This window comes from Gobio gobio (genome assembly GCF_949357685.1).
Source record: "Gobio gobio genome assembly, chromosome: 2".
Taxonomy (NCBI): domain Eukaryota; kingdom Metazoa; phylum Chordata; class Actinopteri; order Cypriniformes; family Gobionidae; genus Gobio; species Gobio gobio.
In genome coordinates, this window is record NC_137098.1 from 59,756,051 (window position 1) to 59,775,272 (window position 19,222).

Genomic DNA, 19,222 nt, shown 5'->3' on the forward strand with positions numbered 1-19,222 from the left:
TTGAAGTTTACGAGGCTTTGCAGCCCAGTTCACAACTCCGATTCATTGTAGCGAATCGATTCTTTGGTCCAATTTGTTTTAATGAATTGTTTGAAACTAATAGTAGTTTCAGTTGAAACTCATCACTCACAGTGTTTGTTCTCGCATACCATTTCACGTGTTATTTATTTATTTTTTGTCATGAAATAAACATTTAACGAGTTCACAAGTTCATATAAATCCTTCTCGTTTATAAAAACGGATATGTTCACGCAAAGGGTCTCGACTTCTTTCAGAGAAGAAAATATAAACCATACTCATTTACTAATAAGTTCTATGGATGATTAAAATAAGGGTCCTTTTGTGTCTCGAGTGAATACGAAGCTTTGCGAGTCGGTTCGTTAGAATCCCTAAATAAAACTCTTCCAAAAGATGATTCATTCGCACATGCCGTCACGTTAACGCTTTCTAAGCACTAAGTTCAACTCTATTGAGGAAGTAATGTTAAAAAACAAACCTCTATGCATGTCAGTATAAAGGAAGAAGACTAAAATGGACCTGGTTTTCAATATAGGCCTATTATATTTTTTATTTCGCATTGTGTGGATTGTAACCGCAGCACAGTTAACACCAATCAGAGGTAAGATGAGGTTTCACATCAGTGTGCTTTTATTATGGAAATTAAATAACTATAAAAATTGCTCCTTTTTTTTTAGAGGAAATCTTTGATTCAAGCAAACAGAGCAAACTACAATGGACATGTTCACCACCAAAAGCTGTACGTTGCAGTTTCTTTATTGTATTTTTTATAGGCTATTTTATATAATGTTGGGCCATTTCACAAAAAGGGTGCGGTTTTTTGGGGTTCTTTATGAATATAAACAAAGACTTTAACAATGAAAGGCTGGTAAATGTTGCTATGTTTTATAGGCTATACATTTTCTTTACACTTCAACAAAAACAGTAGCCTAACTTTATTTTATATATGACAGGATGTCTGTAGAAATATCAGTAATAATTCCATCAGTAATAAACGCATTGTGGTGTCATGACCTTGAGCACTATAAAGTTAAAGATTAAATAAACTGTCAACTCTGTTTTTAGCTATTACTTGAAGGAGTCTTATTATTAACAATGTTGAAAAAAGTTGTGCTGCTTAATATGTTTATGGAAACCGTGATACATTTTTCAAGATTATTTGATGAATAGAAAGTAAAAAAAAAAATCACCATTTATTTGAAATAGAAACATTATAACATTATAAATATGTAACACATAACATTATAAATGCTTTTTGATCAATTCAATCCCTTGCTGAATTAAATTTATTTATTTAAAAAATATAAAGAAATAATCTTTTGAGTAGTGTATTTTTATGTACAGATAATGGACAGATTAAAACATGTTAACAGATGAATTATTTAATATAGGTGAATGTTTAATAAAATAATGATTCGCTTCTCTTTTGGTCAATGTAAGTGGAAGGAAACAAAAATGCAGCTCGGAAAGGACTATGCACACTCTATCTACCAAGCTTGTAACCCCGATTTCATTACATATCCCAAAACATTATGGACCAACTGGATCCCCAAACAAGATGCCCAAGAGCTTCTACTTGACCTAAGTTTTGCTCAAGAAGACCAGGAGCCTCTTTATATCTATGTGCGAGAATCTAACCAACCTCAGAATCAGTACTTTAAAGAACCACACAGACTTGTTCTTAGGATCACAGTCCAGCATCCATTTCCTGTCGATGCCGTTCCTCGGGATGAGGACCTGACCCATCCTAAAGGCCTTAATTTGGGAACGATCTCTCAGAATGGCTTTTACCTGGGATTTTTTTACCGCGGTAAGTGCACTTTCATCGCTTCCATCCAGGTGTTCTTCATGAAATGTCCAACGTTTGCATGGAACCAAGTGGAATTCGAGGAAACCGTAGCAGGAGGGTTGAGGAGAGGAGTGTGTGTGAACGGTGCTGTGGAGATGAAGTGTCAGTCGAATGGGACGTGGGGTCCACCGCAGGGGTCATGTGTCTGTGATGCAGGAGACCAGACAGACGGAAACAGTTGCAAAGGTGAAACAATTATGTATTCGTCAAGCATCTTGTGTTCAATCTATGCCGATTATATATTTAAAGAACATAAATTGAGTTAAGAATTCTTCTGGCAACTAAACATACAAAGCTAAGTCGGCAGGAAAAGTTATATCAGAGTGAATTGGCTTTTCAAGCAAGGCATTTTTTTTATTGTGCTTGTATAAATGACCGCCCACTTCAAGAGCAGCTTGGACTGATGTTGCTTTTCGCTAAATAAATAAAAAGCATATGGATGAAGGTTATAGCAAATGATGACACACTTTTTGGATGAGCTATCCTTTTTTAAATCAAAATGAAATCAAATTTGACAATCCGTTTTTTTATGGAGTATTGCAGTATTTATTACAAATGATCTGTTTTTTTAAATTAATGTGCCCACATAATCTTTAATAAAAATAGCTTTCCCTCCCTCTCTCGCAGAGACATTTCTTCTGTGATGATGCGTTTCCTGGCGGGAGGGCAAGATTGTCACTCACATGACAATCCAATCAATTCCCCTTGAACAAAATCAAGTCTCGCCCAAAAAATGTTCTTGTTCGAGAAGCGTTTCACTCCGATATATGTCACAATAGGGAAGAAAAGACTGTCACGACTTCCTTTTCATTCCGGCATTAAGCCCAAGTCATTCTTGACTGTGTTCCTGTAATAAGGAACTTTTATTAAAAAATATGATCTTTGATCTTGCTGAAGAATTCAAGTTACAACCGCAAAATAGTACTGTAAATGCAACTACCCTGTATTATTCACTTATACGGCTATGTATGTTTATGTGTGTTTCAGGAAGAGATCCATTCACTGCAATGCCCACTCCTGGCCTAAAAGCCAATTCCAGTCTTGTCCCAAAAGCGGATCTCATTCCTCTCCCAATAAGTGATTCCAGACTGGGACTCTCTCCTGTCGTAACTGCTGTTCTAGTGTGTGGCGTCCTGGTTCTTCTCATAGCTGCTGCATTAATTTTTGTAAGGCGTCGCAAGCTCAGGTAAAATGCTTTAAAGATGCAGATGTTTATGCATTTACAATCTCGATCCTTCGAAATCCCTGGGGTAATGGGAATTTCATCCTGCTTTTATACTAAATATTTGTAAAAGCAGTACATTATCACTGTAAGAGATGTATTGACACAATGTACACTGTATACAGATTGTATACACTGAATAATGACTAAGAAATGTCCAGTTTGACCTGGGAAGCATGTGATTGGTTGATTCCAGCCACCAATTGTGCAAGTTCTCCCACTTAAAAAGACGAGAGAGGCCTGTAATTTTCATCATAAGTACACTTCAACTATGAGAGACAGAATGAGAAAAAAAATCCAGAAAATCACATTGTCTGATTTTTAAAGAATCTTTTTGCAAATTATGGTGGAAAATAAGTATTTGGTCACCTACAAAACAAAAAAAAACAAGATTTCTGGCTCTCACAGACCTGTAACTTCTTCTTTAAGAGGCTCCTCTGTCCTCCACTCGTATTAATGGCACCTGTTTGAACTTGTTATCAGTATTAAAGACACCTGTCCACAACCTCAAACAGTCAGACTCCAAACTCCACTATGGCCAAGACCAAAGAGCTGTCAAAGGACACCAGAAACAAAATTGTAGACCTGCACCAGGCGGGGAAGACTGAATCTGCAATAGGTAAGCAGCTTGGTGTGAAGAAATCAACTGTGGGAGCAATTATTAGAAAACTGAAGACATACAAGACCACTGATAACTTCCCTCGATCTGGGGCTCCACGCAAGATCTCACCCCGTGGGGTCAAAATGATCACAAGAACGGTGAGCAAAAAAATCCCAGAACCACACGGGGGGACCTAGTGAATGACCTGCAGAGAGCTGGGACCAAAGTAACAAAGGCTACCATCAGTAACACACTACGCTGCCAGACGTGTCCCCCTGCTTAAGCCAGTACATGTCCGGGCCCGTCTGAAGTTTGCTAGAGAGCATTTGGATGATCCAGAAGGATTGGGAGAATGTCATATGGTCAGATGAAACCAAAATAGAACTTTTTGGTAAAAACTCAACTTGTCGTTTTTGGAGGAGAAAGAATGCATCCAAAGAACACCATACCTACTGTAAAACACGGGGGTGGAAACATCATGCTTTGGGGCTGTTGTTCTGCAAAGGGACCAGGACGACTGATCCGTGTAAAGCAGGGGTGTCCAAAGTCCGGCCCGCGGGCCAAATGCGGCCCGGGGATGAATTTCAAACGGCCCGCAGTGTGTCTATTAAAATATATTATTTGTGGCCCGCCACGCATAATTTACAAATCGTGCATTTTCACAATGTCAACGCAAGGTGGCAGTACAAGGTTTTAGGCCAGGGAAACAGCGCCAAAAGCAGAACGAAACAAGCGCTGCTTGTGCAGTCTATGGAGAGCAGTGCAACTCGCGAGCTCTGAATCTGAACAAATGTGTTTACTTGCTGAGTGTCTCGATCACGCGACCACTAAGCAGCCCGTGAGAAGCGTTTGAGTTCGGCACAGAGGTCTCCGGTAAAAGCTGCAAATCTCTCTGATTTAATTTAGTTTAAAGCCAGTTAAACAGCGCTGACTTAATCAACAACACTAACGTGCAAATCAGGAGAAACACTGAGCCGATCCAGTTAAAATAATTTTCAAACAACAATTCACCAACATTTATCATGGATTTACTGTGGTAATACTAACTGTAACCGTGGTAATTTGTCAGAAATGTAGGTTAATATCTCATTTTATTTAATTTGTAATGTAGACATGTATTAAATTAGTAATAAAGGCCAAATTATAGACTATTTTTGTCATAAACTTGTTTATAGACCATAAAGCCATTCTAGATATAGAAATAATATTTTTTACTTTTTACCATGCAGTGAGGTGCCATGTGTGCACTGCAAAAAATTCTCTTATTTAGTTTTTTGGCTTGTTTCTAGTCTAAACGTATATATATATATATATTTTTTTTAAAATAAAGATGCATTTACTGTTAAATGACATACGATATTTATTCTTTTTTTCTGGAAAATAAAATGGAATTGAAGTGAGTTTTTGCTTAAAACAAGCAAATATATCTGCCAATGGGGTAATAAAAAGAATATTGTTAATAAAAATAATAATGTCTGTAATAATAATATAATAATAATATCTTTCTGTCGTAAACAGAAACAATATTATTTTTCTTATCCCATTGGCAGATAATTTAGCTTGTTTTAAGCAAAAACTCTATTCATTTAGATTTTTTTACCCAGAAATCAAGAAAAATTATGTAATTTTCCTTAGTAAATGAATTCTTAGATATTTGGACTGGAAAATATCTGTGGTTTTGGTTTTTGGCAGTGTGGTTTTACCTGTGGTGATCTAAATAGAGTACTCGTTAATTTAAATAAGAATAGAGTTCTAACTCACTAATAATATTTAAATTTCACCCATTAAAACTTTTTGGTTGATGAAAGTTTTACAGATATTGTTAAATATCTATAAATTTACATCTGGGTCCTATCTCAAGCTACTCTACTGTTAGCTCAAGCTTTTGTCAAATCTGTCATGTTTCCAAGAAACAAAACAAGTTAGTTTATGTTCATATATATATATATATATATATATATATATATATATATATATGAAAAAGAACCGGCCCCCGGGTGTGTCCACAACATCGAATCTGGCCCCCTTTTAAAAAAGTTTGGACACCCCTGGTGTAAAGGAAAGAATGAATGGGGCCATGTATTGTGAGATTTTGAGTAAAAACCTCCTTCCATCAGCAAGGGCATTGAAGATGAAATGTGGCTGGGTCTTTCAGCATGACAATGATCCCAAACACACCGCCCGGGTGTTAAAAATCAGACAATGTGATTTTCTGGATTTTTTTTTTCTCATTCTGTCTCTCATAGTTGAAGTGTACCTATGATGAAAATTACAGGCCTCTCTCATCTTTTTAAGTGGGAGAACTTGCACAATTGGTGGCTGACTAAATACTTTTTTGCCCCACTGTATGTATGTATATATATATAGTTTGCATACAATATATTGACTGTTTTGTTACTGATTCGAGTGTGTGTGTGTTCAGTGGTGGTCAAGAAATAGAGCGCATATCCAGCTCTGGTGTGACTCAATATCGACGTGAACACACAGAGTCTGAGCTACTCAATAGTGAGTCTTCTTCTGTTTCACCTCCTAATAATGCATGAATACTTAAATGTTGTACAAAACGTATGAATGTTTCTCTTTCATAAAACTCAGAACAACAGTTTGTTCAGTTATGTTTCTCCTAAACATCCTTAAGAGAAATATAAACAATTCTATTTGCAAAAAATAAGAGTATAATTTGGGGCCTTGCAAATCCCTAAAAAGCTCATAAAGTATTTGAGATCACAGCTATCGAGTTCTGTGCACAATTAAAATAACCATTTTCATGCAGTTTATAGGGTGGGCAGCAATAATGAAGCAAATAAGAGTGGCGAATATAGTCCCCGTCCTCCCAGAAGTACAACACGTGGAGCGGAAGTATCTCGGAGTGATTGTGGATATGAACGACTGCATATTGACCCACTTCAGCAGGAATGCACAAGTATGTTTGAGTGATAAGTCACGGTTTCAATTCATTTCTGTACTTTCATCTAAACATTCAAACCTCAGGCAAAGTGTGTTACCAGCAATGAAAATACTCAGTTGCACATGCATTGACATATTGTCAAATTATTTATGCATATTTAGAAAACACATCCAACCTAGGGACCTTACGAGTTTAAAACCATGAATGTGGATAGCTTATAGACCTTATGTAGCCCCGCCCCTTTTCCGTGCTGCGCTTGTTGTGTTCTGTCTTCCTGTTTGTATTTCCACAGCATGACGGTAAGATCTTACGGATTTATGAATGAAACGCTCGTTTTTAAATCTTCCCGGTCTACTGACATATGACATCCTCTTCAAACATTACAATGCTCATGATCATTTTCGTTAACAATAAGTAAATCCACTTCATCAGCTAATTACTCTTTGACAGCGATGCCATAGAAATATACAGAGCTGCCATAAAAACTGATGTCCAAAGACTAAATCCTAAAGATGGCTGCCCACTTGTTTCTCTGGCGCATAGGGTCTATAATTTGGTGAGAAATGTTCATATTGAAATCTCTGACTTTTGATTGCAGACTTTGGTATATTGGCAAGTCTGAGCACAGTTTAAGACCATAGACCGCAAAAAAGCTGAAGAAAAGTGAAGCCGTCGGAGGTCAGAATATGGCGCTGACATCTTGCGCAGATTTGGGACAGAGTCTACGCAGTAGTGACCTCGGGACCGGAGTCTGCGCAGTAGAGAGCAGGAAGTAGAGCCGCGATATCAAAAGCCTGCCCACACTCTCGCAGATGCAAACAATTAATTATGTCGGTGTGAAATAAGCAGTTATGGAAATGTAGAAATTAAAGCTAAAGCTCCAATCTCCTCCCGAAAATCCAGAAAAACGTCAGTTGGTGCCTCAGGAGCCACGTTTCCATTACCCTTCAAATTGCGCAAATTGAAATTGCGAATTGAAAATACGCCCAATGGAAATGCGTCAATCCCGCAAAGACTCCCATATATCGCAAAAAAGTTTTTTACGTTCGCATGAGGTGGTTTATCGAAAAAGGAAATTTATATACGAGATTAAAAAAGTATATACGAGATCTTATGTCGTTAAAACGACATATATTTTCTCCTAATAAGGAAAGTGGAGTAACTTTATAATGACGGACCCCGGTGCAACCACAAATATCATAACTATCTATAGGCCTACTGTAATTAAGACATATATATTCAAGAAATTTATTAAAACAGAAAGACGCTATAGTTTCAGCCTTGCTCAAAGACTGAGGAAACAGGCCAGTTACGCACGTCAATCCATTCCCGACGATCTTGGTTTGCTTCTTATTTATTAAATATACAGCCAAATAGTTGATTAAACATTGATCAAAATTAAAATACAATATATACAAAACGAAATAAATTTTAAAGAAAGACTTTATAAAAAACACAATTCAATGAAGTGCTCAGAATCCATGTCCCCAGACATATGCGCATCTGATGTTTACTCATCCTGCTCACTTTTCATAATCAACATATGAAATAAAAAAATTATAATATTATTTAGACACAGCCTCACTATATGAAACTAAATAGGCTACGTTTTCTTTAACCCTCTCTCCGGCGAAGTCGTCGGCGCCTTTTGATGGATTTTTTCCTTATTCCAGCGGAAACTCACAATACTCCGTCATTTTTAGCCATACTACAGATAAGTGCAAGACATAATTATAAACAGTAAACTGTCTACTTTTATTTGTGTACAATCAATAACAGCAAAGGCCGTGGACTGGATTATTTTGCACTCCAAACGCTGTCTTAATTTCAAAAATATATATTGTTTATTAAACGCAAAGTTTTTCATTTCAAAAGCATTTCTGAATTCAGTTTATATTTCCAACAAACGAAATTCCAAGCCAAAATAACAAAGTGGTAAAAAAACCATTTGAGTTACCACCATGCAAATTCAAACTTTTCGCTCGTCTCTGTATGTGGCAATGCGTCACAATAACCTGGCGTATGTAAAAGTCGATCATTCTTTACAGATGATGGTATGTTTGGACAGAAGACGAGTTCTTTATTAAACTCATAAAAAAACAATAGAATATAAAATGCCACAATTTATCATAACACCTCATATGTGCCGCTCAAGTATAAGGTGCTTTCCTTGCCATCAGTGCTTAGATAACACACACGTCTCTAACCATTAAAAATAATGGCGTGCGGTGGCTGGGATATACATAAACCTAACAACATGCGTAGCATGATTTTTGGAATTATTTATCACAAGAGGAAAAAATTTTTAGTCGCATAAAAGTTTTAGTTGCATAACATCAGTTAATGGAAACGCTGTCATTTCGCAATATTTTTTTATCGACTTTTAGAAAATATCGCAAAAGTTTTGCGCAAATCTGTAATGGAAACGCGGCTAGGGACAACTTCACTCAGAGAAGCCGTCAATCTCAGCTGTCAATCATGACGTCACACCCGCCGTTTTTATAGCATCAAATAACTAACTAAAACTAAACTTATTTAGTTTAACAATAGATGCAGCTGCTTGCTGTGATATTAACTGTAAGAACCTGCAACATGGTATTGAGTTGTGCTCCTTGTATGATAATATTGTTGAGTCCCTTCTTGCCTCAAGCAGGCCTCTGTACAAGACCAAGAGGTTTAAAGCCAAGCCAGGGTGGAATGAATATGTTGAAAAGCTTCATGCTGAGGCTAGAAGGGCTTTCAAAGCTTGGGTTGAGTCAGGAAGACACAAATATGGCCCCTTATTTGAATGTAAGAAACGGGCAAATGCAAATTTTAAATATGCCTTGCGTTTTATTAAGAGGAACGAAAACACAATGAGATCGGACTCACTTGCTAGGAAACTGCAAAATAATAATCCAACTGATTTCTGGAAAGAAATCAAAAGAATGAATAATTGTAAAACATCCTTGCCAACGAATATTGATGGTGTAACCAATTCAGAGGAAATTACTCAGTTGTGGCAAAAACATTACTACGAGCTGTTCAACTGTGTTAAAAGTAACTCCTTTGTAGTGGGCAACATTGACAAAAATGAAGATGTGACTGTCTCTCCAAAAGAAGTTTATGATGCAGTTATGAGGTTAAAAGATAATAAAGCATATGGTATGGATAAGATATCTACTGAACATTTAAAACTTGCAAGTAGAAAACTCTGTCCTATGCTTGCTATTTGTTTTACTGGGTTTTTAGTTCATGGTATTTTGCCTGATTCTATCTTATCCGTTATTTTAGTGCCTAATATTAAAGACAAAGCAGGCAAAATAAAAAGTATGGACAATTACAGGCCTATAGCACTGGCCAGTGTTTTGTCCAAGGTCATTGAGAGGACATTACTGAATAAATTGGAACAGTTTGTCCTGACCTTTGACAACCAGTTTGGTTTTAAACCGAAACATGGCACAGATATGTGTATTTTTGCACAAGGAGATTTTAGAATTGTATAACAGGCGCAATTCCACAATTTTCATGTGTTTTATTGATGCCTCTAAAGCCTTTGATCGTGTAAATCATGAAAAATTATTCTATAAGTTACACAACAGAGGAGTTCCCAAATTTCTGGTAAGAATTCTGGCTTTCTGGTATGCTCATCAGTCAATGTATGTAAAAAGGGGTAACTTTGTGTCCGCACCATTCAATGTATGTAACGGAGTTAGACAAGGAAGTATTTTGTCTCCCTTTCTTTTTAATGTTTATATGGATGATCTATCAAAGTTGCTAAACGAATGTGGAACTGGGTGTATGGTTGGTAATATGATTATCAACCATTTGATGTACGCGGATGATTTGGTCATTTTTAGTCCATATAGTGCTGGTCTTCAACAGTTATTGAAGATCTGCTCTCAATATGGCACAGACTTTGACATTAAATATAATGCAAAAAAGAGTAACATTATGATTATCAGGAGCAGGGAGGACAGGAACTTGTTGTTTCCTGAATTCTCCCTGTCTGGTAGTGTTCTTAAAGTATGTGATGAGGTTAAGTACTTAGGACATTACATAACTGATGACCTGTCTGATGATAGGGACATTTTTAGACAGTGTCGTATGTTGTATGCACAAGCTAATATGTTGATCCGCAAATTTAGTATGTGCTCAAAATCTGTGAAGACTACACTTTTTAGAACATTTTGTACCCCTATGTATACTGCCCATTTGTGGCGCTGTTACAAAAAGAGCAGCATGCAGAAACTGAATGTAGAATATAATGATGGAATGAGGCTGCTGCTTAAGGTGCCACGTTGGAGCAGTGCGAGTCAGATGTTTGTTAGTGCTGGTGTACCCACCTGCTCTGCAGTGTTGCGGAATATCATGTACAGATGTATGTGTAGGCTAACTGACTCTGCAAATAATTTTAACACTGACGAACCCAACTCTAAGTTCAGTCAGATTTTTCTCCAGATTGTGGAACCACTGGCGTTTTAGTTTAAATGCAAATATGTGATATGTATTGTTTGTTTGTTTTTGTGTTTGTATTGGTATATTTCATGTTTGTGTTTTTTGGACCATGTGTGTCCTGAATAAAAGCTTTGATGATGATGATTGATTTAAAAAACGAACACTTGAAATGAAATCAGCGTGATAAAAACTGCCTACAATGACAGAAACCAACTTTGGGAAAAAATGATATGAAGTGTAATTTGATTGTTTCGTTTGTCTCGCGTCCATTAGAAAACACGGAGGGGCGGAGCTTATGAGCTATACTGGGACCAGCCACCTAGGAGTGATTGAGACGCGTCAGCTTCAGTTTTTAACACGAGTGCTGCAGGCTTGTTTAAGACAGACCTGTCATATTTTAGTTAATTGGTTTATTGGTTTATAAACCCAGACATTATTCCATTTTTTCCTATGTCTCTGTTTTGTCTGTCAGTGTCAGGCTCAGCTCAGATGTTGGAAGGGATGAATGATATGCTGTGTGGCCTTAAAGACGTGCTGGTGGAACGTACAAAGTTGACAATGTGCCGAATACTTGGGAAAGGTATAAACTGACTCTCACACTGAATGATACTTTCTTTTCTAGGTCTTGCAAATTTGCCCTATAGGTCACTTGTAGTATTGAACATACAGTAGTGGCCAAAAGTGATGTCTGGCATAGGAAAACTGACATCTTAACCCTTTAATCAAATGTTTCAAAATGTTTTTAAGATTTTATCAAGATTTTTTAAGTTTACGATTTTGTAAGCATAACTCGATTGAATATGCCAAATTACACAAGCATAATTTTTGGACAGGCTATCATGCGAAGAAATTATGAACACTATGAACACATGCAAAAAAAAAATGAGAGAGCCAATGAAATTACTGATTATGTTGTATACAATGTATGCTTTTTCCTAAGAGCTTTTTGTTTTGTCTAAAATAAAGCCTATAGCTGTAGTTTGGCTTTTTTTTTTTTTCAAATAATTTCGTCAGGGGAAATAACCAAGTTTAGGGTTTTGTTCTTCCCTCATATTTAAATATTTAAAAATATAAAATATTTTCCTCATATTTTGATGTTTAATCAAACCTCATTTAAAACAAATCCACAAACCAATCCCCTCCAGACATCACTTTTAGCCACTACTGTATCTAAAATCATAAATGTTGACAAATAAAATTGCCAATGCGTGTGACGATATACTACTTCTTAACCTATGAGCATTTGATCCCAAATTTTCAATTGTGCACATACGGTTTTTATGTGAATTTTTAGAATTTATGCACATTTTGCCGTTTCCGTCCAGCACTTTTTATTATGCAATATCCCAAAATGCGCGTAAAAATAGGTGAATGGAAACATAGCTAATGGCGGGGAAAGAGTTAATAACTGTTCTTAAGTTATTTAATTTCTTTTAAGTTACATCAAGTTCAAATTTAAGGAGAAAATCAATTGAAAACAACATTTTAAGTGTAATTTTTCATTCTGCAAATGTATTTTCGGTTCTCAGACTTAATTTCTCTATCTGCAGGAGAATTTGGGGCCGTTTATGAAGGCACATTTTCCCCTCAAAAAGGACAAGATATCAGAGTGGCTGTGAAAACCTCAAAAGGTGTGTGTGTGTGTGTGTGTATAGTGCAGAGTGCAAGTGACAGAGAGAGCTTCTGATGATACGTTGAAAAGTATTATCTTAATTAAGAATTAAGCACTTGCTTGAGACAATGCCATTTACACAGTTATTAAATCAACGTCTTTCATGCATAATGTCATTAAACTTTCCTGTCGAATTTTAGAAGCAATCTACAGTAAAGAAGATCTGGAGTCGTTCCTCAAGGAAGCAGAAATTATGAAGCATTTCAATCATGCGAATGTAGTTAAATTGCTCGGTATGTCTCTCTTGAATGAAATTATTTAATGTTTGATATCTAGGCTGCAATGTATAATTTATATCTGGAGTGGAACATTTCGGATAACCTGATTTCAAATGGCACAGACGTTTCCATGGCAACTGGTCATCTGTGGCCTGTAGGTCTGTTCAAGCCAAGGGCAAAGTGTGAACTTCAACCAGTTCCCCTGGTGATGCCTGTAGCTGCACAGAAACAGTGGGATTTGCTTGACTTTTACCTCCTGCTTGTCTTTGACCTGCCTAATTATAGGGGGGTTGTACCATTGTAAGAATTAAATGGATCATGGCAACTCTAGTGTGGAATAATGCAATTGGCATCTTTCCAATACTGGGATAATCAGCAGCCAGTCAAGGTCATGCGGTATGGGGGAGGGGGGCTAGATTTACTGTACATGTGTGTCCCGTGAACACTTGAGAGCAAGTTGACTGTGCGTCTGCAACCTAGTTATTCACGTGTATGAATATCTATATCTACAACAGACATTAGCAGATGATGAAGTGCCTTGAAACGCGCAGCATTATTCAATGTGTTGACATCATTTCCACTGAAACAGGAAGACAGGGTGGGGCATTCGATCAGCTCCTCCCCTTTTTTAATGGGGTTTTGCTTATATCACAGAGCCGTTGAGCCTTAAATCCCTTTCCGAAAAGAGAGAAGAGCAAGCTCTGCAAAAGGCGGATTCGAACCCGGGTTGATCGTGTCAAAACCTAGATCTTTAAGCCTTACACTTTACTGACTATGACACTGAAAACGTTGAAATACGCCTGTTATTTACCAATAATGGTAAAAATCCACCAAAATACTTTTTTTATAATCCCCATCAATCATTATCAATCTCTCATAATGCGCTGATTCATATTTTCCCCTAATCCTATGTAAGAGTAAGGAAACCCAGCTCATGGCCACATCCGAAACCTGGAAAATGCTGCCTTCGGAGGACACATTTCAAGGTCGGAAGGCATCAAGGCACGTCCGAATCTAATGTTAGCTTCATCTGATGGATTTTTGAAGGCAGCTTAGATGTATCCTTCAATGCCTTTGATATCCCACAATCCTGTGCGTTCCATTCTGTGACGGTTGAGCTGGGGGAAAAAAAATGGCATCCGAAAGTTGCGTTTGCTGGTCAGTTTGTGTGTTGTCTATTGGGGGCGGGGTGCTGTAGATTCTAGAGAGCATTTGATGGGACAGAAAATCTGATAAGAAACCCAAATGACATGAGGGATGTCATCAAAATCATTTATCCATATTGGCGGAAGTGAGAGATTGTAAGTTTTGAATGCTTATGTATTTTCTAAATGCGAATGTTGTCTTTGTTTTGGAGCACACTCGCTTATAAAGAACAGTAAGGCTGACATATTCATACTTTTGATTTCATGGGGACTTTAACTGTTCCAAGATGGCGAATGCAACGACATTTCTTGAGCGGTATTATCTTTAATAGAGATGAGATGAACAGATTTTATGAGGTTATTTTATACTTTTATACCCCTTTTACACCCCTGTCTAACAGGGGTTGCACTAGAGCAGGATCCGGAGTCCTCCATTGTTGTACCACTTGTTATTCTTCCATACATGAAACATAGAGACCTACACAGCTTCCTCAAAGCAACCCGCTATAGTGATGTTCCCATGGTGAGTCTCGCAAACAGAGAAAAACACATTTACAACACCTTATGGACTTGTCCTTCTTTTGATTTGATATCATATAAAAGTTTAAGTGTGAACAGTAAAATAACCACAAATCTGATCATGTACATGTTCTCTCTTCTCTCCAGTGTTTGCCTTATCAGAGGCTTCTTCATTTTATGATTGACATTGCTGCAGGAATGGAGTATCTCAGCCTTCAGGGTTTCTTACACAGAGACCTGGCTGCCCGCAATTGCATGTGAGTCCACAGGAGGGCAAAACAGAGCACATTTTACAACAAAGTCCTGTTAATAATTCTTTGTCTTTGAGAAGCCACGCCTAATGAACAAAATCTTTTCCCTCCCACACTCACTCAATGCTGGAATCACTTTCACAGGTTGGGGGATGACATGCAAGTGTGTGTGGCTGACTTTGGCCTGTCTAAGAAGATCTATTGCAGTAACTACTATAGGCATAAGAACTGGACTGTTAAATTGCCTGTAAAGTGGATGGCAATAGAGAGTGTGTCTGACAACTTATTCACCACCAAGAGTGACGTGGTCAGTCCTATTTACGCTTCCAATTAAAGGGGCTATACTGTATGTAGAATTCAGAAACCCTTGTTAATAGCGACACCGGTGGCCATTAAGTGAACTGCAGCCAGACGCGTGCACACATAACATACAAGAGACTGAACCGGATTCAATGGCCATTCTTTTTCGTTCGTAGCTTATAAGTAATAAGTCGGAAATACCTTTGCAGTGATATACGAACATCCCGACGCAATCCTGCTGAGAGCGACGTTTAGATTAGACGTTTAGATGCTTTCCTCTCAATAACAATATAAACACACCTCAAAAATGACAGCGGTGAGAAAACAGAAGTTAAAGGATTAGTTCACCCAAAAATGAAAATTCTGTCATTAATTACTCACTCTCATGTCGTTCGACACCCGTAAGTCCTCCGTTCATCTTCGGAACACAAATGAAGATATTTTTGTTGAAAGCTGATGGCTGAGAAAGGCTTCAGATAGGCCTCCATTGGTATTCAGTACATTTACACTCACAAGACCCATAAAAGGCACTTAAAACATTGTTACAAAGTCCATCTCACCACAGTGGCTCTACAATAATTTTACGAAGTGCCGACAATAGTTTTTGTGCGCAAAAAAAATCAAAATAACACCTTTATCCAACTTGTTCTTGTCTTCCGTGTGTGCCTCCACGACGCATGCGCGAGAATATGACGCAGATCCGGCGTTCGGACAGATGACCCAGAAGCGATTTGTTTACAAGCAGAGGAAGACGCACGTGTCTTAAGCTGTTGAATTCTACATTGATCGTGCTTTAGGTCTCGGCGTAGTTCTCAAAATCAGACTAAAGTGTGCATTTCATGGATTCCCGAACCCCAGATCTGCGTCATTCTCGCGCATGCGTCGTGGAGGCACACACAGAAGACAAGAACAAGTTGGATAAAGGTGTTATTTTGATTTTTTTTTGCGCACAAAAACTATTGTCGTCGCTTCGTAAAATTATTGTGGAGCCACTGTGGTGAGATGGACTTTGTAACGACGTTTTAAGTGCCTTTTATGGGTCTTGGGAGTGTAAATGTACTGAATGCCAATGGAGGCCTATCTGAAGCCTTTCTCAGCCATCAGCTTTCAACAAAAATATCTTCATTTCTGTTCAGAAGATGAACGGAGGTCTTACGGGTGTCCAACGAGATGAGGGTGAGTAATTAATGACAGAAATTTCATTTTTGGGTGAACTAACCCTTTAACTTCTGTTTTCTCACCGCTGTCATTTTTGAGGTGTGTTTGATTGATTGATTATAAAGTATATTAATACTATCTTGCTATGTGAGACTATAGTTTGAATTAATCCCTTTCCTTTGCATGACACATTGGCATTACAGTAGTACAGAATGGTAGACTGGGTAAACCCAGCCTGATCTACCGGCGATTTGATTACGCCCTGCCGCTCAGGCTGGAAACCTGGACATATTTTTATCCTGCTTCTGTTACAAATGTGCGGTGACCAATCACAATCCGGTTTATCCACCTGGCACGCTATAGAGACAGAGCGTATTTTGACCACGCCCACACCGGTTGGGAAACAATCTAATGCTCTCCATTGACTTTGTATTGCATGAGGCTGCCTCCTTGTCATTTCGGAATTATAACAAAAAACAGAACAATGTCTAAAAGCTGCTATGTGACAGGGTGCACAGCAAACAAGCAAAAAAACACAGAACTAAGTTTTTATAAGCTGTCGACCCAAAAAAACGAGCGTTTAAGGAGACAAAGTGGATACAGGCAATAAGACGTGAAGCTTCAGCTGGAAGAATGGGTCAATTTTGGGATCCTGACACTCAGTATGCCTATGTGTGCCATTAACATTTTATCACTGTTAAGTTAAATATTCAAATGTCAGTTTTATGTTATATTTCCTGAGGCTGGTTACGTTCCCCTCTGGGTGTAGTTCTCAGTGTAATATAACATGTCGTGCTCTGTCTCAATTGCCTGTATCCACTTTTGTGTCCTTAAACGCTATTTTTTTGTGTCAACAGCTTATAAAAACTTCTGGGGTTTTGGTTCTGTGTTTTTTAGCTTGTTTGCAGTACACCCTGTCACATATCAGCTTTTAGACATTGTTCTGTTTTTTGTTATAAGTCAAAAATGACAAGGAGGCAGCCTCACGCAATACAAAGTCACTTAGTCTGGTGATAGCCAGACAAACAGAATGGCTCTTTCAGCTTTAACCTAACATTGATCATTCATTTCATATGTCATAGACCAGAAGAGAGGTTGGGAGTCCAAACGTCACATCTGAATTTCCCCGGCAAAAACGTCCTTCACATAAAAATCAGTCTACTGTCATTCATAGCCAGCCTCTCGTTTTTTAAGATGTGTTTCAAGCTGTTCACATATTGGCAGTAAAATAAAAGCGATTAATACATAAAAATTCTTACAAATAGATGTGGCCCCTTTAATACACTTTTCAACACTGACACTTAAAGTTTGTGTATTACTATTGATGACATCTTTTTCTTTTCTTTCTTTCTTTCTTTCTTTCTTTCTTTCTTTCTTTCTTTCTTTCTTTCTTTCTTTCTTTCTTTCTTTCTTTCTTTCTTTCTTTCTTTCTTTCTTTCTTTCTTTTGCTTTATTGCTTTATTCATAGGTACTTTATTAGAAATTCACCGCTGGTTAACCTCACAAAACCTGTCAAGAAAAAGCAAAAAACAAACAAACAAAATAAAAAAGCAGAAGAAAAATTGTATATATTAAACACTGAACAGATTTCTAGCCCCAATCCTTATTACCTTAATGCAAAAAAAAGAAGAAAAAAATGTCATAACCATTATTTTGAGTATAACACTACAACATTTAACAAAACAAAACAAAAAAAGACAAAAAAACCCCGACCTATTTGGATGGAAATGGTCCAATAAACAGATTTAGTTTTTACGTTTGAATATTACTTTTGGAAAAATATGACCCCGACAGGTTTTTGTGAGATTCACCCATCAACAACCTTCAAGCAATTTTATCAGCCGTGATGTTCCTTATGTCTCACAGTGGTCTTTTGGAATAACCATGTGGGAGATCACATCCAGGGGGAAGACACCTTATCCAGGTGTCTCCAATTATGAGCTCCTGGACCACCTGGAAAAAGGTCACCGTCTCAGACAAGGGGACACTGACAGCAAGTTGTAAGGACATTTGCCTATTTTTCATCAAATCATACCACACAGAATTAAATAAATTATTAGAAAATGCTGTCTCTTCTAGAAATCCATGAGTCACAGCAGTAATGTGCCTGTGAAGCTGATTACTAAATCATGGCATGTAGCCTAATAATGTTTTTGCATTGTTTAGAAACGTACAATAAATGGCAAGAGTAGTTTTTAAACTGCAGATATGGAAAGCCGATTCAGTCTTGTAGTGCTTTTGTGCTTTATTTTTTCTGTTAATCTTCTTTGACATTTTTCCTTCGACTCCTCCTCTGTCAGATATGAGGTTATGTTGAGCTGCTGGCATATAGATCCCTCTCAGAGGCCAGGCTTTGGAGAGCTGGGCCAGAGCCTCAAAGCGCTTCTGTCTGAGCTTCCACCCCTGGAGGACAGCAGGGAGTCCCACTACATCAACCTGGGGCTGGAGGCGGCCCGCGATCACCAGGACAGCGCAGAGGCCCTGGAGCCTGAGGGGAAGGGGATGTTGTAACCAACATACCTAAACCTGTTGCCGGCTTGGAAAAGGATGAGGAGGGACACCTGCTGTGCAATAAAAAGTTTGTGTGAGTCACACTAGGTCATATTAAAGTATTATGATGAGATTTCAGTTGTTTAAATGACATTAAACTTTGCATATAAAACTATATCATTTCCATTGCTAGAAGGAAATTGTGTTTTTAATTCTTTGTGATTCATATTTTTATTTTTCTACTTTCTAATTTTCTTATTATCTCCATTCTGAAGAATGAACGTGTTTTACAATTAATAAAAGTTGTTCAGTGTCCTTTCATGTGCCTGTCTTGAGATATATATATATATATATAGGATAGTGCATTTTCATGTGTATTCTCAAAAAGGGGAGTGACAGTTAAGATTAATCTGAAATACTGCATTTATTAAAAT

The 19,222-nt window shown here is 37.6% G+C and overlaps 1 protein-coding gene across 2 annotated transcripts; it reads left to right on the forward strand.

The window, feature by feature from the left end:
- The first annotated feature begins 405 nt into the window (after positions 1 to 405).
- On the forward strand, positions 406 to 19,108 carry LOC307122519 (uncharacterized protein). 2 transcript variants are annotated; one of them, XM_079810513.1, is made up of 14 exons: positions 406 to 619; positions 696 to 757; positions 1,459 to 2,053; positions 2,855 to 3,053; positions 6,113 to 6,195; positions 6,464 to 6,613; positions 11,508 to 11,615; positions 12,586 to 12,666; positions 12,848 to 12,940; positions 14,472 to 14,593; positions 14,737 to 14,846; positions 14,985 to 15,147; positions 18,165 to 18,298; positions 18,599 to 19,108. In XM_079810513.1, exons 1-14 carry the CDS (start codon positions 532 to 534, stop codon positions 18,807 to 18,809), a joined length of 2,199 nt encoding a protein of 732 aa, XP_079666639.1. In that variant the 5' UTR covers positions 406 to 531; the 3' UTR covers positions 18,810 to 19,108. The 2 variants fall into 2 exon arrangements, with proteins under 2 accessions (XP_079666639.1, XP_079666640.1); XM_079810514.1 differs by having other exon boundaries at positions 11,514 to 11,615; positions 18,599 to 19,103.
- The last annotated feature ends 114 nt before the right edge of the window (positions 19,109 to 19,222 follow it).

Excerpts from the sequence above, each read along its gene's own strand:
- LOC307122519 (XM_079810513.1), top strand. The coding sequence starts at position 532 with ATGGACCTGGTTTTCAATATAGGCCTATTATATTTTTTATTTCGCATT. Across the intron at positions 758-1,458 it reads CATGTTCACCACCAAAAGCT|TGGAAGGAAACAAAAATGCA; the intron begins GTACGTTGCAGT and ends GGTCAATGTAAG. Across the intron at positions 18,299-18,598 it reads GGGGACACTGACAGCAAGTT|ATATGAGGTTATGTTGAGCT; the intron begins GTAAGGACATTT and ends CTCCTCTGTCAG.